Raw genomic sequence first — 19,356 nt, 5'->3', positions numbered from 1 at the left:
TGGGCCTTGGTGCCCCGTTATTTCAATATTCTGCTTTGCGTCCTACTAATAGCGATTTTTATTTAGCCTGTGGCCTGTCAAAATGATCTTAGCATTCACAGCGCAAATTAATTTAGTCTTTTACGCAGTGAAGAAAGTGACAGCGCAAGAAAGAAAGTGCGTCCAAATTCACCCATTCTTCTCAGTTGAACTACTCGCGAAGTAGCCTATTCATCACACAGACATCACAAGTATCACATGAAAGAGCTTTTTCTCAGCTTTTAAACGATGTTAGCCGCTGTGTTGAACGGTTCGCGAGAAAAGTAAATAATATAATTCAATTTAATCATACATTCTACTGAAGGTTTTGCGTCCCATGATCTCCCTACCCATTCATCTCGGTGGAATACTTCACGAACCCTTCTTTTAACACATGACAAACCATATATCAGAATAAACAGCAGACCTTACCGAACACAAAACTCAGTCCCCTGTACAGTTAGCCGTTCCAGAGTAATCTAGTTTTAAATTTGCAGTAAATTTCGACATGCATGGATGTCTCCAAATTTGGGCTTTACGTTTTACAATGTGTTTAAATTGTTCCACATGATTTTATAACGGGCCAAATACAAAATAAATGTTACAAATATCGCCTATATTGGTAAATCATAGGACAGCTGACTAAGAGTTTGTGAAAGTAGCCTTAATGATCACAAAATGCTAAGCATGCATCTAGGCTATTTGAGTTTCTTAAAGCTGAGCTGTGCTTAAATTGTTCAATACATGATTTCATAACAGGCCAAATATAAAATAAATGTTATATATAGCCTAGATATCTGCAAATATTAGATGATCAGATGATTTACAGTTCTATGTAATATGTCATGTTTCATGTTTTTTGCAATGTTTCATACAGTGATGCAGGTCTACTGCAGTGAATAGGCTAAATACAACTTTGATCATTTTTATAGCCTACTACTGTATAGTTAACTTTGGCCTTGGTGCCCTGACATGTGGCCTTTGTGCCCCCCACCAAATATGCCCAACTGAAGGCCAAGTGGCCTTGCCCCCAGAATGGTGAAATTCCAAGCCTGCATACAATACCTAACTAAAAAGGTGGATGTGCTTGCTAATATATAGTTTAATAGGTGTGTGTGTGTGTGTGTGTGAGAGAGAGAGAATGTGTGTGTGTATTGTTGATTCTTTGAGTGTGTGTGTGTGTGTGTGTGTGCGTGTGTGTCCACTGCTTTGATTAAAGCAGGTCCAGACTGAACATTCATTTTCTTCCCCTCCTCTCTATCAAGAAGGGAGTCAGAGAGAGATGGAGGGAGATGTATAGCAAGATACTTTTTCTATATCACATACACACCTCTTGCCTCGACTGGTAGGGATGCCCTGAGTCCTGAGTGCCTAAATGGAAAGAAAATGTGGGTTGCCTTTATTCAATCCTAGAATCCTTTTCCTAAAGTAGAATTATTTTGACACAGATCTCTGATTTTTTTCTTTTCTTTTCCTTACTGACAGTGATAAGGCATAAACAAGGGTGTCTCACAAGGGACACACACTTTTCTAACCGCGGTAAAGTTAGTTTAACGTTTAACATTCATTTGACATTCACAATTAAAACAGCTGTACAGTATGGAGACTTCTTTCCCTCATGTGGTAGCCTTCAAGGCATGCTTTTTACATCCAACTTTTCCATATTTTATCATTTTTTCTATGAATCCATTACACTGCCAAACAAATTGACCTCATGACACCTAACCAATTCTGCAGCACAGAGACTAAAGTCCCTCACATGCCACAAGGCTTAAAAAAATGTTTCATTATCTTTTAGAATTGTTTTGTCAATAAATATATTCTATAAATCTATTATGCTCCCTCACCATTTGAACTAGAGACATCAAACCAACTGCAGCATATGCACTACTGCTACTGCTACTGCTACTGCACAGCTACTGCCACTGCTACTGCTACTGCACAGTTGGTTTGATGTGAAGGGCTGGCCAGGGAGCATAATGGATTTAAAAAAAAGATGTAAGTTGGATGTAAAAAGCTTTTATTACCGGTCCCAGGCTGGGATGTAAGTTGGATGTAAAAAGCATGCTTTTATTACCGGTCCCAGGCTGGGATGTAAGTTGGATGTAAAAAGCATGCTTTTATTACCGGTCCCAGGCTGGGATGTAAGTTGGATGTAAAAAGCTTTTATTACCGGTCCCAGGCTGGGATGTAAGTTGGATGTAAAAAGCATGCTTTTATTACCGGTCCCAGGCTGGGATGTAAGTTGGATGTAAAAAGCTTTTATTACCGGTCCCAGGCTGGGATGTAAGTTGGATGTAAAAAGCTTTTATTACCGGTCCCAGGCTGGGATGTAAGTTGGATGTAAAAAGCATGCTTTTATTACCGGTCCCAGGCTGGGATGTAAGTTGGATGTAAAAAGCATGCTTTTATTACCGTTCCCAGGCTGGGATGTAAGTTGGATGTAAAAAGCATGCTTTTATTACCGGTCCCAGGCTGGCTTGCCTGAGGACTGATAAGAGTGATAAATTAGTAGACAACCGAACACAAGTTTATGTGTAGATGTTCTGACCATTTCTTTATTTCTCTGTTTTCTGAAACTTAACTCATTTTATCTTTCACAGGTACAGGTATTCATCCTCAATGAACAACCCATTCAGTAATACAAAAATCAAATCCTAAAACTACAACATAACACCTTCTTACACAGGTCTATCTGCATGTTCAAATCTGTACAAGGCATATCTCATTACCAGTGTTCCCTATTCATTCCTTTAATAGCCCTGCCACGCCACATCATCATCCCTGGCTGCTTTGTTTCCTTGCCACACAGCGGCCACAACATTAGGTGTCAACGTTTCTGTGTAGTCATTCATGTTGTCTGTTAGATCCATCGGAATCCTGGAGAGCGTATCGGCATCTGCATTCTGCTTGCCAGGTCTGTACTTAATGTCGAAAATAAAATCAGCTAGCTCGCCTACCCAACGATGCCCCACAGCATTAAGTCTGGCTGTACTCTGAACATAAGTCAGTGGATTATTATCGGTATACCGTAAAGGTCAGGGCATAGTAAAGATAATCCCTAAATTTATCGCAAATTGCCCACTTTAGGGCTAAGAATTCCAGTTTTCCGGAGTGCAAATAGTAATTGCGTTCTGCTGGGGTCAACGTTCTGGATCTATATCCAATTACTCTAAGTCTGCCTTGCTGATGTTGGTAAAGTACAGCGCCTAGTCCTATGTTAGATGCATCGGTGTGGAGCACATATGGTAGGTCAAAATCAGGATATGCTAACACGGGGGGACGTGTTTGGTGTTCTGAGGTCCATTTAATGGGCATCTTGGATGACAGCTGCCCCTTGCCTTCATTTTTCTTTGTTTGCCCTCTTTTGCAGGCCTTTGAGGCTGCTAACTTCTCATTATCATCATCAATACCCTGTAAGAGTTTGTATAGTGGCTGAGCAAGCCTTGAGAAATCCTGGATAAATTATCTGTAATAGCTCAGGAATCCCAGTAACATTCTCAGTTCCCCCACAGTCTTTGTTTTTTTTGGTTTCAGTACTGCCTCCAAGTCTTTCGGATCCACTTGTATGCCTTCTCCTGATACAAGTCGACCAATGTATCGTATCTGACGTTTAAAGATCTCACATTTAGAAGGTCGGAGTTTGATGCCATGTTTCCGCATTCTGTGAAGCACTTTTCGTAGGTCCTCTACATGATCACTGAAGGTTTCGAAGTAGCACAGGACATCGTCAAGATAAGGAGAACAACATTCATCACAAAAGCCCTCCAATACAGTCTCCATGCACCTATGAAAGGAGGCTGGAGCGTTGGTCAGGCCAAATGGGACTCTGATCCACTCATATAGTCCCCAGGGAGTGCTGAAGGCTGTTGCAGGTCGTGGTCGTTCTTCTATGAAACCCTGATGATAAGCACTACCCTTGTCGAGGATCGAAAACGTATATACGCCCAGGTTGTCAAGTAAGTCTTGTATCCTTGGCAACAGTTGCCGATCAGGAACAGTCTTCCGATTCAACTGACGATAGTCGACACACAGTCTTAAACTGCTGTCTTTCTTTCTGACACAAACCACGGGTGAAGAGTATGAAGATGTTGATTTCTTAATCCAACCTCGATCAAGGAGATTTCTGACATACTCTTTAACCTCTCTATAGAGTGGCTTGGGAATTGAGGTGTATGTTTTCTGAACAGGTGTTTCGTCTTTAAGATTGATTTTAAGCTGCAGACTCGGTATGCAACCTATATCCCCATCTTCTCTAGCAAAAACATCTGATTCCTCGTACAGCATTGCTTTGACTATTTGCTGCTCATCCTCAGTCAGGTGACCTAAGCCAACGGTCGGATACCATCTATCTCTAGTGCTATGAAGTGTGTGGTGTTCACTTCCCTGACCTGACTGGTTCGCATCTATTGTAGGATTAGCAGGTGCAGCAGCAGGTCTGACGTCAGTTATCTGCATGACCGCACCTAACACGGTCTTCTGGGGAAGATATACGTTGTGCTGTGTGTTGTTCTGTACCGGAATCTTCACGCTCTTTGTGGCACCACTAGGAACATCAATAACCACAGGGAAAAGTTCTAAACCCTCAGGATAAGATTCTTCCATGAAAGGTTCAAACAACATTGTTCCTCCTTTAGGCCAGATCCGGCACTTCACTTCACACAGTCCACCCTTACTGATCACCAGTCCTTTTTTTCCTACTTTGACCTCATATCCGTCCATTGTATCTTCTGGTGTTGTAATTTGAACAACAGATACCACATTGCTGATCCTGATTTGATTCACGTTTGTGGCTTCACTGAGTAAAGCGGTTAAGTTAAAAGCACCCTTAGGCTGCTCGCCATTTTCCCTAATCAGCTCCTCAATGACGTTAAATCCAAGTAAAGGATTGCCAACACAACTCTGGCTGACTAGAAAAGGCACATTTATGGCAATACTTATGATGCTGGTTGCTTTTAATGTTTCAATCCACCCATCAAAAGGAATGACTTTTCCATTGGCCGCAGTGATGTGAAGTTCATTGTCACCGAGTAAACTTGCAATGGATTGAATTTTCAAATCCGGCAGCTCTCTTTCAACCCATGTCTTTTCTATTATGCTAACTTGAGCCCCAGTGTCTAACAGCATTTCTGTGCGGACGCCATTAATCAAACAAGAAATCATACATCGCCTGCCAATCAGCTGAGCCACTCGTTTCTTAGAGGGATAATGACATTTTTGAGATTGGGTGGCAAGTTCTTGACTCTTTACAGTGTTCACTTTGGGGTTGGACGTCATGCTGACTTTGGCCACTAGGTGTCCCTCGCCAGTGGCCTCCGTCCGTTTCCCGCCCATGAACCCTTCTTTAAGCAACCAACTGCTCTATGCCCTTCTTGGCCACATATGAAACAGTGTGAGCATTTCTCGTTGCCTTGATTAAGACATTGTTGACATTTCCCTTTGCCGAAAACATCAGTTTTCTGATTTGACTGTGAAGAACTAGTCTGGCTCTGGGCCATAGGTCGGTCAGTGCTCATCATCTTGTCCATGTTTTTAGCCAAAGCCGAGACCTGAGCAGTCAATTCCATGATTGCAGTGCGGTTTGCTTGGAGTTCGCTATCTACATTTCTCTCATAATATTATTTTTTATAATCAGTAAAATAGTAGGCCTACTTTGTGTGATTAAGTCCTTTATTGTTTGTTATAGTTCATTTACATTGTGTTGTGTTTTGGCAATAAAGTAGCTTTAAATAGCCAAACTAGGCTAGATCAAGGTCAGTGCTTGCTGCTTGCAAATCACTGAATGCTATGCAGAGGGGCCTAATCTTTAGGCCATCTGATGTACAGTATAGGCTACCCTAGGCCTTCCCGTGTTCATGGGATTTCTTTGACAGTTGCAAAGGGAAAAATGTGAGGATAGTCTTCTTTGCGCCCAGTGTACAAGTACGACGTTCCAACCACTCAGATCTTCGTCAGATAGGCCTATACCATTACCTGTTGCAATATATCTGTGTGCATTCCTACATTACGTCTATTTCTTTGATAACATGATTTGCTACCACGTAACAATAAGATGCTATTATTATTAGGACTCAACACGCTTTGGTGGTAATATATGCTGTGGGCTTTAATTAGCGCATTTCGGATAGCCTATCCTACATCTGGGCAATAATTATTGAACAAATTGCAGTCTACATGCCATGACAAATATTACCAGTAGTACTGACCGAACATGAAATAGATTGTTTGGTAGTGTTGGTACTGTTATTCTGGCGTGAACATTGCGCTTTCATCACGTTAGCACCCTATGATTACAGCTCGTTATGTCTCGTCAAAATGATTACAGCTCGTTATGTCTCGTCAAAATTCATTGATGAAGGAAGGTTCGCTTTATCCCAGAGAACCATACTCGTTTCACTTAGGCTAGACTAAAACAGAAGAGAAGAACTCGGCACTAACCATGTAGTTGTGTTTACTATAGCATATTTGTTAACCTGTCGTTCTTTGAACTCTTTAAAAATGTTGGGATATGTCTGCAAGGTGTTTAGCCAAGTTCCATGCGTAGCCTACTACTTTTAAAGGAACCATATGTAAGATTGTGGCCAACACTTATACTGCAATCACTTTCAAATTACTGTGGAGTGGTGTATCCTCTCCCCCTCCCGGCTGACTCGAGGTTGCAAACCTGGATGTCGAAACACTACTGACTTTGTGATTAGTAGATAGGTAAAGGGTGGCGCATCAGGCCAAAACACAACATGACATGACAAAACACAACATCAACATCAGTTGAGGGCTGCAACTTCACTTTTTAAATGACAATATCCTGGCCGGACTACTGTTGTCAGTGATATAAGTATTTGAAATTAACATGATTTCTTAATGTCTAGTGACATATCAGGGCCATTTTATGATTGATTGAAATACATTTTTTACATACGGTTCCTTTAAATTACTTTGAAACATATTTTACAAACGGGCCACTGTGTAGGCCTACCTGATGGCTTGCCTTCACTATTCGCGATGTATCCTAAATAGTTCCAGATTTCACATCACCTTTTGTTTTATCCACAAGGCCGAGGACGGTCGGCAAATAACTATGTTGACGTTGCTGCGCACTCACTCACTCAGAGCTGCCTGCTTGACACGCCCACTTGTCTAGATGCGTGCAAGGAGCAGTGAGAACAGCAGTTCACACAGACACAGAACGTTATTATTTTAATAAAGTATCGATTCTAAAAACGTCGGAAATCATATCGTTTTTTGCGTGAAGGCATCGTGATACCTTTTTAGTATCGATACACCGTGCAACACTAGTACATGTGTAGAATACTGGGGCCGATGGGACGCGCCATCAACCTTGTTCAGATACGAACGGTAACCGTCCTGATACACTTGACATCCTAATTAAATTGATCTTAAACACATATCAAATAACTCACTTCTACTATGCTCTTGCATATTACTGCAGTGGCTTCAGAATTACTCTCTTCTATACATTAGCATCAATGGTTTAGCTCTCTTTTCCTTATGAGTGCATTAACTGTTATTCACGATAACTAGCATTCTGAAACGTACCAAGTATGAACACTGTACAACTGTTTCACTTTACTACAACAGTTTCTGCACATCATTGAAATCTTATGAGTTGCCCAAGATACTTAAACTTCATAGTTCATAGAATATTTTCATGTTTACCAACCTGATAAGAGTGATAAATTAGTAGACAACCGAACACAAGTTTATGTGAAGATGTTCTGACCATTTCTTTATTTCTTTGTCAGAACCGGGCGTCCCTATCACTATTGGCGTAGCGCCATCTACAGGTGTGGTGGTAAACTGTCTAGAACAGTGGTCCCCAAACTACGGCCCGGGCCACCTCATTTTAGGTGGCCTCCCAAAACATGTCCGTGGTAGGATCCGGCCCGCACGGGAGTACGACATCGTCAAACTAAAACCTCCGTAATTTGCCCATTCATTCTCTATGGCGGGTCTTAACAGTACACATGTAATACTCTTTTTGTCCACTGGTGGTTGTTTTGGCGCTGTTTCGCGTTTGCCATCGAAAACGGAATGAAATGTATAGTAGGCCTACTGTACCTGCAAACAATGTAAGAGGCCTCTGCTGACTGCATCAATGCTCAAAGTATTCTAAAAGTTTATCAATTAATTGTTAATAACTTCTATTCAAGTCATAATTCTGGAACTTTCTGGTATAATTATTTATATGTTTTATTCACTCGTTCAAATATTCATACAGAGTTCACAAAGTTCTCATCAGGTGAGTGAAAGTTAGAATGGTGGTCATTTCAGATGTTTCTGCCACCACTTCATAAAACTTATAGTTTGAGAACTTTAAATTTGTAGGATATTGCTTGTTCACAACTTGAGCTGTGTATGCAAAGTTCAGAGTTCAAAATATACTTTTGGGACTCCCTGCTTATAGTTTTGAGAATGCTATTATTAGTATTATTTCATTTGAGCTACATTTTACACTGATATGGCAAGATGGCAATATAAACACAGATAACAATGGTATTAAATTGCATTAGCCTATAGATTAAATGTAATGGAATATTCAACTAAGGTAGACTGCCTTTGTTCACAGCGCTAAGCTATTTATGGTTACTGATATACTCCGAGTCTCTGGCCCTCTCTTAGAGCCAGGCATAGTGAGCTGGCCCTCTCTTAGAGCCAGGCATAGTGAGCTGGCCCTCGGAAGAAAAAGTTTGGGGACCACTGGTCTAGAATGACTAGAAATTTCATTGGAATGGCCATTAATCTATAGACTATTAGCAATACATAACTAAGAATAACATAATAATATATTTTTATTTATAGGGGTGTTTGTTTCTCTTCTCTAAATATGATCTGTAAATGTTTTTTACTTTAAATCACATTAACTTCCAGTCCACTACACTTTGAAGGCTACCATATGAGGGAAAGTAGTCTCGATACTAGACTCAATACTCCATTACCAGCTGTTTCAATTTTGAATGTTAAATGAATGTTAAATGTTTACTCTCCTGTGTTCGTGGTCAAATTTGTCCTATTGACAAATCTTTTCTCTCATCATGAGGCTCCATGACTTTGTTAACACAGGGCATCTGAACACACAAAAGCACAATTTTGGGTGTTTTATTAGAACACCCATTGTGTTCCCGGTCAAAAATGACCGGCCATTAAAAATAAATGGGTAAGAAAATGGTCCAGGAACCTGTTTATCAGATGGACTGTATCTCTGCTTCTGTACATTCACACAAACCCCCTTTCACTCCCCCTCTTTGCTTCTATGCCAGCCCCCACTGGAATCGCTCCCCAATTAAAATAGAATCTTCCCCTTTCTGACTTGCATGAGCTCAGGTCAATGAGGCCTGCAGACCATAAATAGCAAATAGAAGTTTAAAACTGGTAATATCCAATAAAACGTCAGTTGATACTAAGGTCTATCACAACATTAGATGATAATATACAGTATGTGCTACTATGGATTTATAACAAGTCGTGATGCAGCGGTCATTTTTGACCGGGAACACAAAACTAGTGAACATAAACAAACACAACAGGAGGGTTAAACTAACTTTACCGCAGTTCATGTTGGTGGGGTTCACTCCACTCTCTCCCCCCCACCTTCAATCTCAGTTTCACTCTCACACTCTCTCTCTCTTCTGCTTTTATTTCACAAATAGAATGAGGCAGTCAATTCAGGCGTACATTCCAGCGTACATTCAAGGGGCCTTTTTTAAAAAAAAAAAAAGAGATATGACTGTGTTGTTATTTTTTATAACATCCTTTTCTCATCTTTACTGAATTATGCCTGGAAGACCAGCTGGCATTATCTACTGTACAAAACACACTCCCCATGAAATGCACAGCTGACTTACTTGCTGACATCATTTGATGTTTTAATAACTTATCGATACTCATGTTTATTAGGTATGGCCCACGTATTCTGGCCCTTGATGGGAAAAGGTATGTGCACCCTCCCATAAAAAAAACTCTGTCTTAATCTATACCTTGGTTCAAAGCTACTGTATAGGTGCCTTGGGTATGGTGGGTGCCATACTGTCCATACATTTTTACAGTCATTGGTACACAAATCACATAGCTGTCTCTGGGACAACACCCATGGACTCAGTCCTCCTCATCAGCTGTGGCCGTTTGTAGTAATGTGTCAGAGCGGATGGTGAGACTCAGGCAATGAAAATCAAGTTGACGTAATTTTCTTTCTTTTATTATTATTATTAAGCTACCGGCAGGTTTAGGTAACAGATAAAACAGAAAACATTAAACAAAAACACTGATCAAACGAAAAACAAACATGGGACAATGCCTGCAATAACTAGGCCCTCCATAGTAACACTTGTCACATACATACGCCCTCTCACGACAGAGGCGAACCATGAATGCAGCGCTCACTGACATCTTATACCATCGGTCCCAACCAAACCACAGAGAATAATCAATCGCCCCTTTGACATATTCTTTTAAGCCATCAACTGCATTAGCGCACACACTACTCTATAACATTCGTGTTCCGACATCACCAATGCGCTGCAATACCCTAAACAACAAATAAAGAATAATTGTCCTAAACACCCCTGCCTAAATGAGCGCTTCTCTTACGGGAGCGCGCCACGAGTCCCACCCAGTGGCGTAACTATAGTAGGTGCAGCAAGTGCAGTCGCACCAGGGCCCGTGACCTCCCGGGGCCCGTCGCTACCCCCGCCCTGCCTCCTTTTTTTTTTTTTTTTTTTTTAGAACTTTAGAAATGTTAGAGCACGGAGAGTGAAGCGTCACATTGACGAACTATCGGAAGATGAGCGCTTAACCGATACAGAGAGATACTTCAAAGTGCAGGTAGCCTATTTAATGCAACTCTGGACATCATAATCAGTCAGCTCTCCCAAAGATTTGCAAGTATGCGAGAAACTTGTCATGTGTTTGAGTCTTTACGTCCTATGACCCTTCAACTCGCAGGTGATGATGAACTGCTTGAAAAGGCAAGACGTTTGTCAGACCATTATAGCAGGGACATTGCACCGACATTCCCAACACAACTCCTCTCATTCAGGTCTTGCTTTAAAGCAGAGATTTCACAGAAGTCATCTATTTTTCAACTTGCCAAAATGCTGGTGGTAGATTATGACTGTGTAACATCCACATTCGGGGAAGTGTGTACTGCTCTCATGTTGTTTCTGACATTGCCTGTGACTGTGGCAACAGCTGAGCGATCTTTTTCCAAACTCAAACTTATTAAGACCTACCGTAGGAGCAGCATGGGGCAGGAGAGGCTCAGTGGGTTAGCTATCCTGTCCATTGAAAATACGAGAGCCAGAGCATTAAATATTGGGAACATCGTTGACGATTTTGCACACCAAAGGCTCGTAAGATGGCCTTCTTCTAATGGCCTAATTCACGCATATTGGGGATTGTATGCATATGAATGATTTTATTTGGTTTCTGAACGGTTAAATAAGTTAGGCTACATTAAGTTTTGTTTCTGCGCAGTGCGAGTTTATAAGCAAGCAATCTACGCTTGCAGTTTCAGCAGAGGGTTGAAGAGGCGCATTGAGCGTATTGAGTGTTCCCATAATTCCATGCGAGTTGATGTTAATGCAGTAATATTAGATTACCCTGGCCTACAGGCTGTTAATAAAATTATTTTTAATGTTTTCACATGTAATGGATCCTATGTAGTCGTGTGTTTTTTATTTGAAATTGTAATCTGTAACTACTAAACTATTTCGGTACCTCAGGCCCTTTGCATAAACAATTGAAGTCACCCTTAATGTGTATGGCATGTATCAGAGCTAATTCATCCTGGGTCAAAATATATCGGTATGGGCCCGCGTAGCGCTCTCGCACCTTGGCCCACCATTGAGTTATTACGCCACTGGTCCCATCCCCTACCCTCCTGTTTGCCCCCTGCACCCCGGAAGACAGGCATACCACAGGTAAGGTGAACATTTAATACATAGTACAAACTAACATATAGGCACAGTTGGAGCGATCTCACTAAGATGTAAGAAGTGCGCACATGAAACCCCGACAACCGCCCCGACGCTATGCTTTGCATCAGACCATTTAGCGATACCAAGACCGCGTATGACATTTCAATATTCCTTCAGCTTTTCCCATACATACAAAGTATACAGTACAATACATCGCCATTCTTTTTTTCCACATGTATCGCAGAGAACATTTCATTTACCGCACCAGTCCGTATCCATAATGTCCAGTTTTTAACCCAAACTCCGGTCCCATTGTTCTACAACTGGCGGGAATGCGCCAGGCCCAGTGACAGACGCGGTGCGCTCTGTCACACCGTTATTCAGTAGAGTTCTACAAGAAGTCTACTGAGAACCGGGCACTGAAAACTGAACGATTCATTCGTGTTGCGTCTACCACAACATTTCGCTTCCAGTACAATGAAACTGGCTACACCAGACATGATAGCAGCATGTACATAAAAAAAAAAAATGAGACCAGTCTTCAAAAACTCTTTGTATGCTCCGCAAACGGAGTGCTTCAGTTGTGGACCCGGTGTGTGGCCTCTGTGTTGCTCTGCGGTCCCGTGTCCTATTCTCTGTTAGCTGTGCTGTTCAATGTCAACTTCTTACATTCCCCAGCTTCTAGTTCATGATTGGCTTTTCCATTGGCTTCAGTAACTGTAGGGAAATAATGATGTGCAGATTATTATGCTGATTGTTGTTCATTGTGAAGAATTTAAAATGGATTAATGGTTACTGTAACTGAAGGAATGCAGGCTGCAAATATCTTACTTGTAACATGTCCAGTTCGTCTTTGAAGAACTACGTAAAAAATGGAAACACTCCAAATTATTTTTGATATTATATTTTGTAAAACATGCCAGTTAGTGTAAATAACTAACAGATAATAATAATAATAATAATAATAATAATAATAATAATAATATGTAGCCACGTGTTTTTAAATGTTGTGTTCCTATCTGCCTCACCTGGCTGCTTAATGTATGATAATAAGACACATGGGATACTGACATACTGCACAAAACATTTGGTAAACATTAGTAAGTTGTGGGTTTGTAAGTGACAGTACTCATTAATGTATCTCTAGAAAAAAGAAAAGACAAACCTAAGTAGAGAGTCATTGCCCCACAGGCAAGCAGCAACAGAAGAGCCCCAATCAGCAGCTTTGTATCCCAGCCTGGGAAGGACTGAAGGTCTGGAGCTGTAGATTTGTGTCAGACATAATGAGGGAGAAAGCATTTTTGCTCTTTTAGGTACAACTTTTGACCCATTAATGCACCTTTACTATATACACTCAAAAGGGACCATTTTTACTTAAGGGTACAAAAATTCCATGGCCTGCCACTCAAAAGTTGTTGGGGGAGGAGTTTCGGGAGCAACCGTTACTTCTTTCCTTCTTCGTCTCACTCACCAAGTAATGGAGCAACTTAGAGGAGCTTAGAGGTGCACTCGAAGAAATGCAAGTACCAGTGTGTACCTGTCTGTACAAATGCTTGTCGCTGGGGCATCACCCTTTTGAAGAACAATAATGTACCCATGAATGCAGGTACTTTTTTGCACCCTAGCCATCTGTACCCATCAAGGTATACAGCGACAAGCATTTGTTCTTAGAGTGTATGAATGACTGAATGAATGGTCTAAGAGTGTATGAATGATTGAATGAATGGTCTAAGAGTGTATGAATGATTGAATGAATGGTCTAAGAGTGTATGAATGATTGAATGAATGGTCTGAGAGTGTATGAATGATTGAATGAATGGTCTGAGAGTGTATGAATGATTGAATGAATGGTCTGAGAGTGTATGAATGATTGAATGAATGGTCTGAGAGTGTATGAATGATTGAATGAATGGTCTAAGAGTGTATGAATGATTGAATGAATGGTCTAAGAGTGTATGAATGATTGAATGAATGGTCTAAGAGTGTATGAATGATTGAATGAATGGTCTAAGAGTATGAATGATTGAATGAGGTCTAAGAGTGTATGAATGATTGAATGAGGTCTAAGAGTGTATGAATGATTGAATGAGGTGGAACAATCAATGAGTGAACAAACAAACAAACAAACAAACAGATGATTCACAGCTAAATGTGTATGTTTGTGCGTGCGTGCGTGTGTGCGTGCGTGCGTGCGTGTGTGTGTGTGTGTGTGCATGCGTGCGTGCGTGTGTGTGTGTGTGCATGCGTGCGTGCGTTTGTGAGTGTGTGTGTGTGTGTGTGTGTGCGTGCGTGTGTGCGTGCGTGCGTGCGTGTGTGTGTTTGTGTGTGTGAGACAGAGCGAGAGAGAGAGATTGAAATAATGGATGAATGAATGAATGAATGAGTGAGTAAATGAACAGATGATCCACAGCTAAGTAAAACAACAACAACACTGCCACATCTCACCAGCATCAGGCTCCGGCAGCACCATCAGGGTGATGCTGCTGACCTCCGTTGGTACGGGCGTTGTCGTGGAGTAAAGGCAGCAGATGGTTGTCTGGTTGTCCGCCTCTGTCACGTTCCTCAGCTCCAGACTCAGGTTTCCTTTAGCCACCTGACTGAGGTCCAGAGCGGTCCGGTTCTGATACTGAAGAGCCTGGTCTTGAAGCTCCTCCACCCCCATGTTGATGAAGTGGACCACCAAAGAGTTGTCCTCACTGTCCCTGCCGTCCTTATCTGTTTGCCAGTAGACCCGGGTGTCCTCCAGAGGTGGTGCTGGAGGGGGGATGAAGCAGGGCAGCAGCACTGACTGGCCCACAGTGGCGTTGATCTGGGAGGCCATACTGAGAGGGACTGCTGCGGATGAGAACAGAGAATTAAAGGTCAGACCTACAAAGAAAATGGTAAAAACACACACATACAGACACAAGCCGGTCCAAAATGGAAAAATGAGATGTGTGTTTGTGTGTGTGTGTGTGTGTGTGTGTGTGTGTGTGTGTGTGTGTGTGTGTCTATGTGGACTAACTTGAGAGAGAGAAAGAGTGTGAGAGAGAGAGAGAGAATAATGATTGAGTTATTGAAAAATGTTGGCTTTAAATAGACAATAGCACCCACATACAGCCTAACAAGCTGATATGACCTCTATCCCACAGATGTGAGCTGCACTATCATACAGTCAAAGTAAATGTACAATGCTTTGTGAATACAGGCCCAGGTGTAGACCACAAACAGATAAGAAAATAAAAAAATAAAATAAAAAAAACTGCAGCCAACTTACAGTCACAAAATAAACAGGAGAGAAGAATCTAGTGCACATTGGGTGTAAAATAAATGCAAAGGGCGCTGAATATATTTGCAGAGGGATTCTTATCACCACCATGCATGGCATTTTAAATGGCATGTATTCTTATTTTCATATAAAAACACAAATAGCAAATCATTTAATAATTTACATGGAACCTCAGCACACACACACACACACACACACACACACACACACACACACACACACAAACAAACAAAATAAGTATTCTATAACTTAGGTCAGCCAATGCATCACCACACACACACACACACACTACACAGTGGAACAAAAAGGGACAGAGAGAGAGAGAGATGGAAGAGTGATAAAAGGACATAAAGTGATGGATGAAGGTGTAAAAGAAAGATGGAGGAAGGGAAGGAGGGATGAATGAGGAGGAGTGGAACTTACTTCTGTTTGCAGTGCTGGTGAGGGATCCGAGACCAAGTAGGGGGGTCAGGATGAGCAGGAACAGGACGGTCATCTTGGGTGCGTCTCTGCTGGAGTATGTCTCTCTCTGTGGCCCTGGAGTCATGGAGACTGATAATAAACAGCAGCCCCAGCTGGGTGACAATCCTTAGGACAGTAACTGCATGACCACACATAGGTAGGCGAGGTTAGCAACTATACTGTATAAAAGTCCAACTAATCCTCCTACACACATGAGACATATGCACACATACACACACACACACACACACACACACACACACACACACACACACACACAGCAATACAAGCAATGATGTGAGCTTCACTATCCTATAAAAGGAAAGGCCTAGCAGAAGAAAGTCATCAGGCATTTTAGACCAGGAGCCTTCAATCGAGACATCGTTACATCTCAGAAACGTACCGATTTGTTTCACTGCAGGATGAGAAACACGTGTTGCTGTCACTGCCGCTTCAGTGTGTGTGATCTGTCTAAGCTGGTGACTCAGAGTGTGAACGTCACTGCAGGGAATTCCCCTAACCATGTTTTACCCACACAGGAAGCGCTGTGAAAGTACAAGGGTACTAACCCCTGAGAACACCTGGTGCACACACCCACACACACATAACTCCATACACTGTTAGGCTTTTTATTGTATTTTTACAGTAACTCATATTGCCCTTACTGGCCATTTTGTGATAAGTAACTGTGGGGCATACAGTTAAAACCCATTTCAACCCATCGGTCACAATTGTGACCAAAAAAAATATTTTTATAAGCCTCTAAAACTGTTACTGGGGAATTTCCCAATACTTTTTCAGTAAATATTCAAATAAAGTGTTTAAATTAAATGTGTGCTGTGTCAAATGTTTTGAATAAATTGCAGAATGAGTAAACATGACCGGTGGGATAGAATTTTGTATCTAGATGCACACATACTTCTATACTTACACACACACACACACACACAAACATACTCACACACACACACACACACACAAACATACTCACACTCACTAGCATCATGTCTAAAACTGGATAAGGGGCAAGATAGGCTACGATACGATATTTGAGGGGTAAAGTTTGTCAATAGCCTATATAGCCTACCTTTGTGGAAAAACTGGTTCAATTTTGCTGTTCTCCCATTCAGTTTTGTTTTTTCGATAGGGCTATCCCAAGTTCTTCCATGAAGACATCTTACTGACTAACTGACATTCACCACCTGTAGGCCTACGCACTTCTGCGCACGCACTAGCACAGAATTCTATTGTAGCGCACGTTAGAAGTGCAAGGCTATTATGAGCAAGACTGAACCAGAGAGGGGTGAAATATAAAGGCTGCATCATCTTGCCTATCGTGTATCATTGAAAATGCGATGGCACAAATGTTTACTTTGACAATGACAACTGGTAGTGACATACTGATAGCTTTGATTAAGCCTGAGTGCCGCATATTTGTGGAGAGCTTGATGGTAACCCTACTTGGCCGATGAGCCACTGAGCCAGGCAGTCGACGGCCGTCGGATGAACGGCCGTTCTGGACTTTTCCCGAACGCACAGATTGTCAATCCGCCCCTGGCCGAGCCCGAATACTGAGCCTATATGTTCGACATTTCATAGAAAGTCATGTCATGTTTCTGGTCTTGGCCTTGACTTGGTCTCGCTCTGCATCTCGGTCTTGATACCCTGGGCATCCATGGCCTACTGGTTAGGGATTTGGACTTGACAAATATGAGTGGGAGGAGTGATTGAACAGCGCTCTCCCACTGGTAGGTGCCAGAGGGAGCTTTCACAGCTCAGGTGCAGGGAGAATCCTATTTTCATTGATAGATTGGTAGACCAGTTCATTTGAAGACGTTTTAAATTTCCTAAATCATTTCTATCAGGGAATGAACATATCCCCACATTAACAAACAGGTACACCTCACCTTCTATCCGTAACGTCTGTCTTTACTTCCTGATTCAGGAAGAGTGAGGTAAAGGAAAGGTTTTGCCACTAGTGGGGAATGTTGCAGGGTCACTCTCATAGTTCACTGAACACACCCACATACAGCATATTGCTGTGAGTGCTGCAGTACACAGGTGATGCCCACAGATGGGGGGGTCTGCGCTGTTTGTGCCACATGTGGGTCCTATGGGGGCCTAATGGGGGCCTGTGTTGGGGCCTTTGTTGGGGTCCAGTCCTAACACAACTGAAGGATAGATTTGACAAGGAGATGATACCTGTGAATGTTGGAATGTGGCCTGTGGTCCACTTCATTCTGGGAAATAAGCCAGACTACGATCGTTTGGTCTGCCGATAAGAGATCAAGAAGTGTGTAGAGCCTGAACAAACTGTGTCCACATGGAAAAATGTCAGGATCAGGAAGCATAAGAGAGTCAAGCAACTTCTTAACTTCTCAAGGTCACTGGAAAAGTAGATCCAAATGGGAAACCATGAGGCCAATAATTGGTAGAGAAGGCTCCAGAGTCACTTTTTATGTAGGATTTAGCATGAAAGGTCCAATTGCGTTTGATATTAGTTTGGTGTGGGATAGGGATGGGGGGGTTGGTGGTTGCAGATGGATGTAATGTATCTGTCTATGTTTTAGCATTCAATCTCTCTAGTGCCATTATTGTTTATGTCAGTTATTCACACTTTATCATCCCTCTTTTTCTTTTCTAGAATTTACAGAACAAAAGGTTAGGTTTCTAAGGTGAAATTGAGTCAGTTGTGTTATTTCAAATCAATAATGCGTTTTTGCAGATTAACTTAACATGTTTGCATTGGATCTACACAACTTTCTTGAACAAAACGCATTAGATTAGGAAATTTGTCCCTCACATCCCATCTATACACAAATGTAGTAGAGGTGTGAATCGTCACTGATCTCCCGATTCGATTATGATTATCATGTCAGTGATTCGATTTGATTCGATTCCTCGATGCAGCATTGTCCATGTCCTCATCATGAGGGGCAGCCGTGGCCTACAGGGTTAGCGCTTCGGTCTTGTAACTGGAGGGTTGCCGGTTCTAATCCCGACCAGTAGGAACGGCTGAAGTGCCCTTGAGCAAGGCACCTAACCCCTCACTGCTCCCCGAGCACTGCTGTTGTAGCAGGCAGCTCACTGCGCCGGGATTAGTGTGTGTTTCACCTCACTGTGTGTTCACTGTGTGCTGAGTGTGTTTCACTAATTAATAGATTGGGATAAATGCAGAGACCAAATTTCCCTCACAGGATCAAAAGAGTATATATACTTACTTATACTGATGCATCGATTATTTGATTAATTTCAACACCTCTAAAATGTAGTTATGCCTCATTTATAATTTATTTTTACTTCATTTGTTTTATTATTTGTATACTGTTTTTGGGACTTTGTTTAAGGTGCATAGGCTGCATGTAATGCATGTGACTGTGTGGAGGCAGGATATTGTAAAGGGTTGTGATAAAACTGTGATTGTAACAGCAATATTGGCATTGTATTTGACATTGTTAATTGCTTTACCATTGTGATTAAATTAAATGAGACAAAAGTTGCCTGGACATAGATAGATAGATACTTTATTGATCCCCAAGGGGAAATTCAAGGACATACAATACATAACATAATTATTGACATATTTTCTTTTTCTAAATATCTGTAGATCCTGTCACATTCACATATTTCATATGATATGCAAATGTTTTCACATGTTAATTTGTAAGGGCTACA

At 41.6% G+C, this 19,356-nt stretch overlaps 2 protein-coding genes across 4 annotated transcripts in view; both read right to left on the bottom strand.

Annotated features, from left to right (window-relative positions):
- LOC143100881 (zinc-binding protein A33-like) overlaps positions 1–19,356 on the bottom strand; it is a 102,162-nt gene that overhangs the window by 33,812 nt on the left and 48,994 nt on the right. The window lies entirely within an intron of this gene.
- On the bottom strand, positions 10,743–16,152 carry LOC143099808 (uncharacterized). Of its 3 annotated transcripts, none has more exons than XM_076262728.1 (6): positions 16,085–16,152; positions 15,643–15,820; positions 14,397–14,786; positions 13,117–13,212; positions 12,783–12,812; positions 10,743–12,668 (listed from the first exon to the last, which is right to left on the bottom strand). In XM_076262728.1, exons 2-6 carry the CDS (start codon positions 15,764–15,766, stop codon positions 12,580–12,582), a joined length of 729 nt encoding a protein of 242 aa, XP_076118843.1. In that variant the 5' UTR covers positions 15,767–15,820; positions 16,085–16,152; the 3' UTR covers positions 10,743–12,579. The 3 variants fall into 3 exon arrangements, with proteins under 3 accessions (XP_076118843.1, XP_076118844.1, XP_076118845.1); XM_076262729.1 differs by having other exon boundaries at positions 14,397–14,783; XM_076262730.1 differs by having other exon boundaries at positions 15,643–15,756; positions 16,085–16,139.

Source organism: Alosa pseudoharengus, unplaced genomic scaffold (genome assembly GCF_046254945.1).
Source record: "Alosa pseudoharengus isolate Yale_2024_CS ecotype anadromous, Long Island Sound unplaced genomic scaffold, YU_APseudo_1.1 YU_APseudo_1.1_scf_3, whole genome shotgun sequence".
NCBI lineage: Eukaryota > Metazoa > Chordata > Actinopteri > Clupeiformes > Clupeidae > Alosa > Alosa pseudoharengus.
This window is presented reverse-complemented; position numbering and strand designations above follow the sequence as displayed.

Coding starts and splice junctions, on each gene's coding strand:
- LOC143099808 (XM_076262728.1), bottom strand. CDS start 15,766: ATGACTCCAGGGCCACAGAGAGAGACATACTCCAGCAGAGACGCACCC. Junction 14,787..15,642: donor CACCAGCACTGCAAACAGAA/GTAAGTTCCACT, acceptor TCTCATCCGCAG/CAGTCCCTCTCAGTATGGCC. Junction 12,813..13,116: donor GGCAATGACTCTCTACTTAG/GTTTGTCTTTTC, acceptor TTTTTTACGTAG/TTCTTCAAAGACGAACTGGA.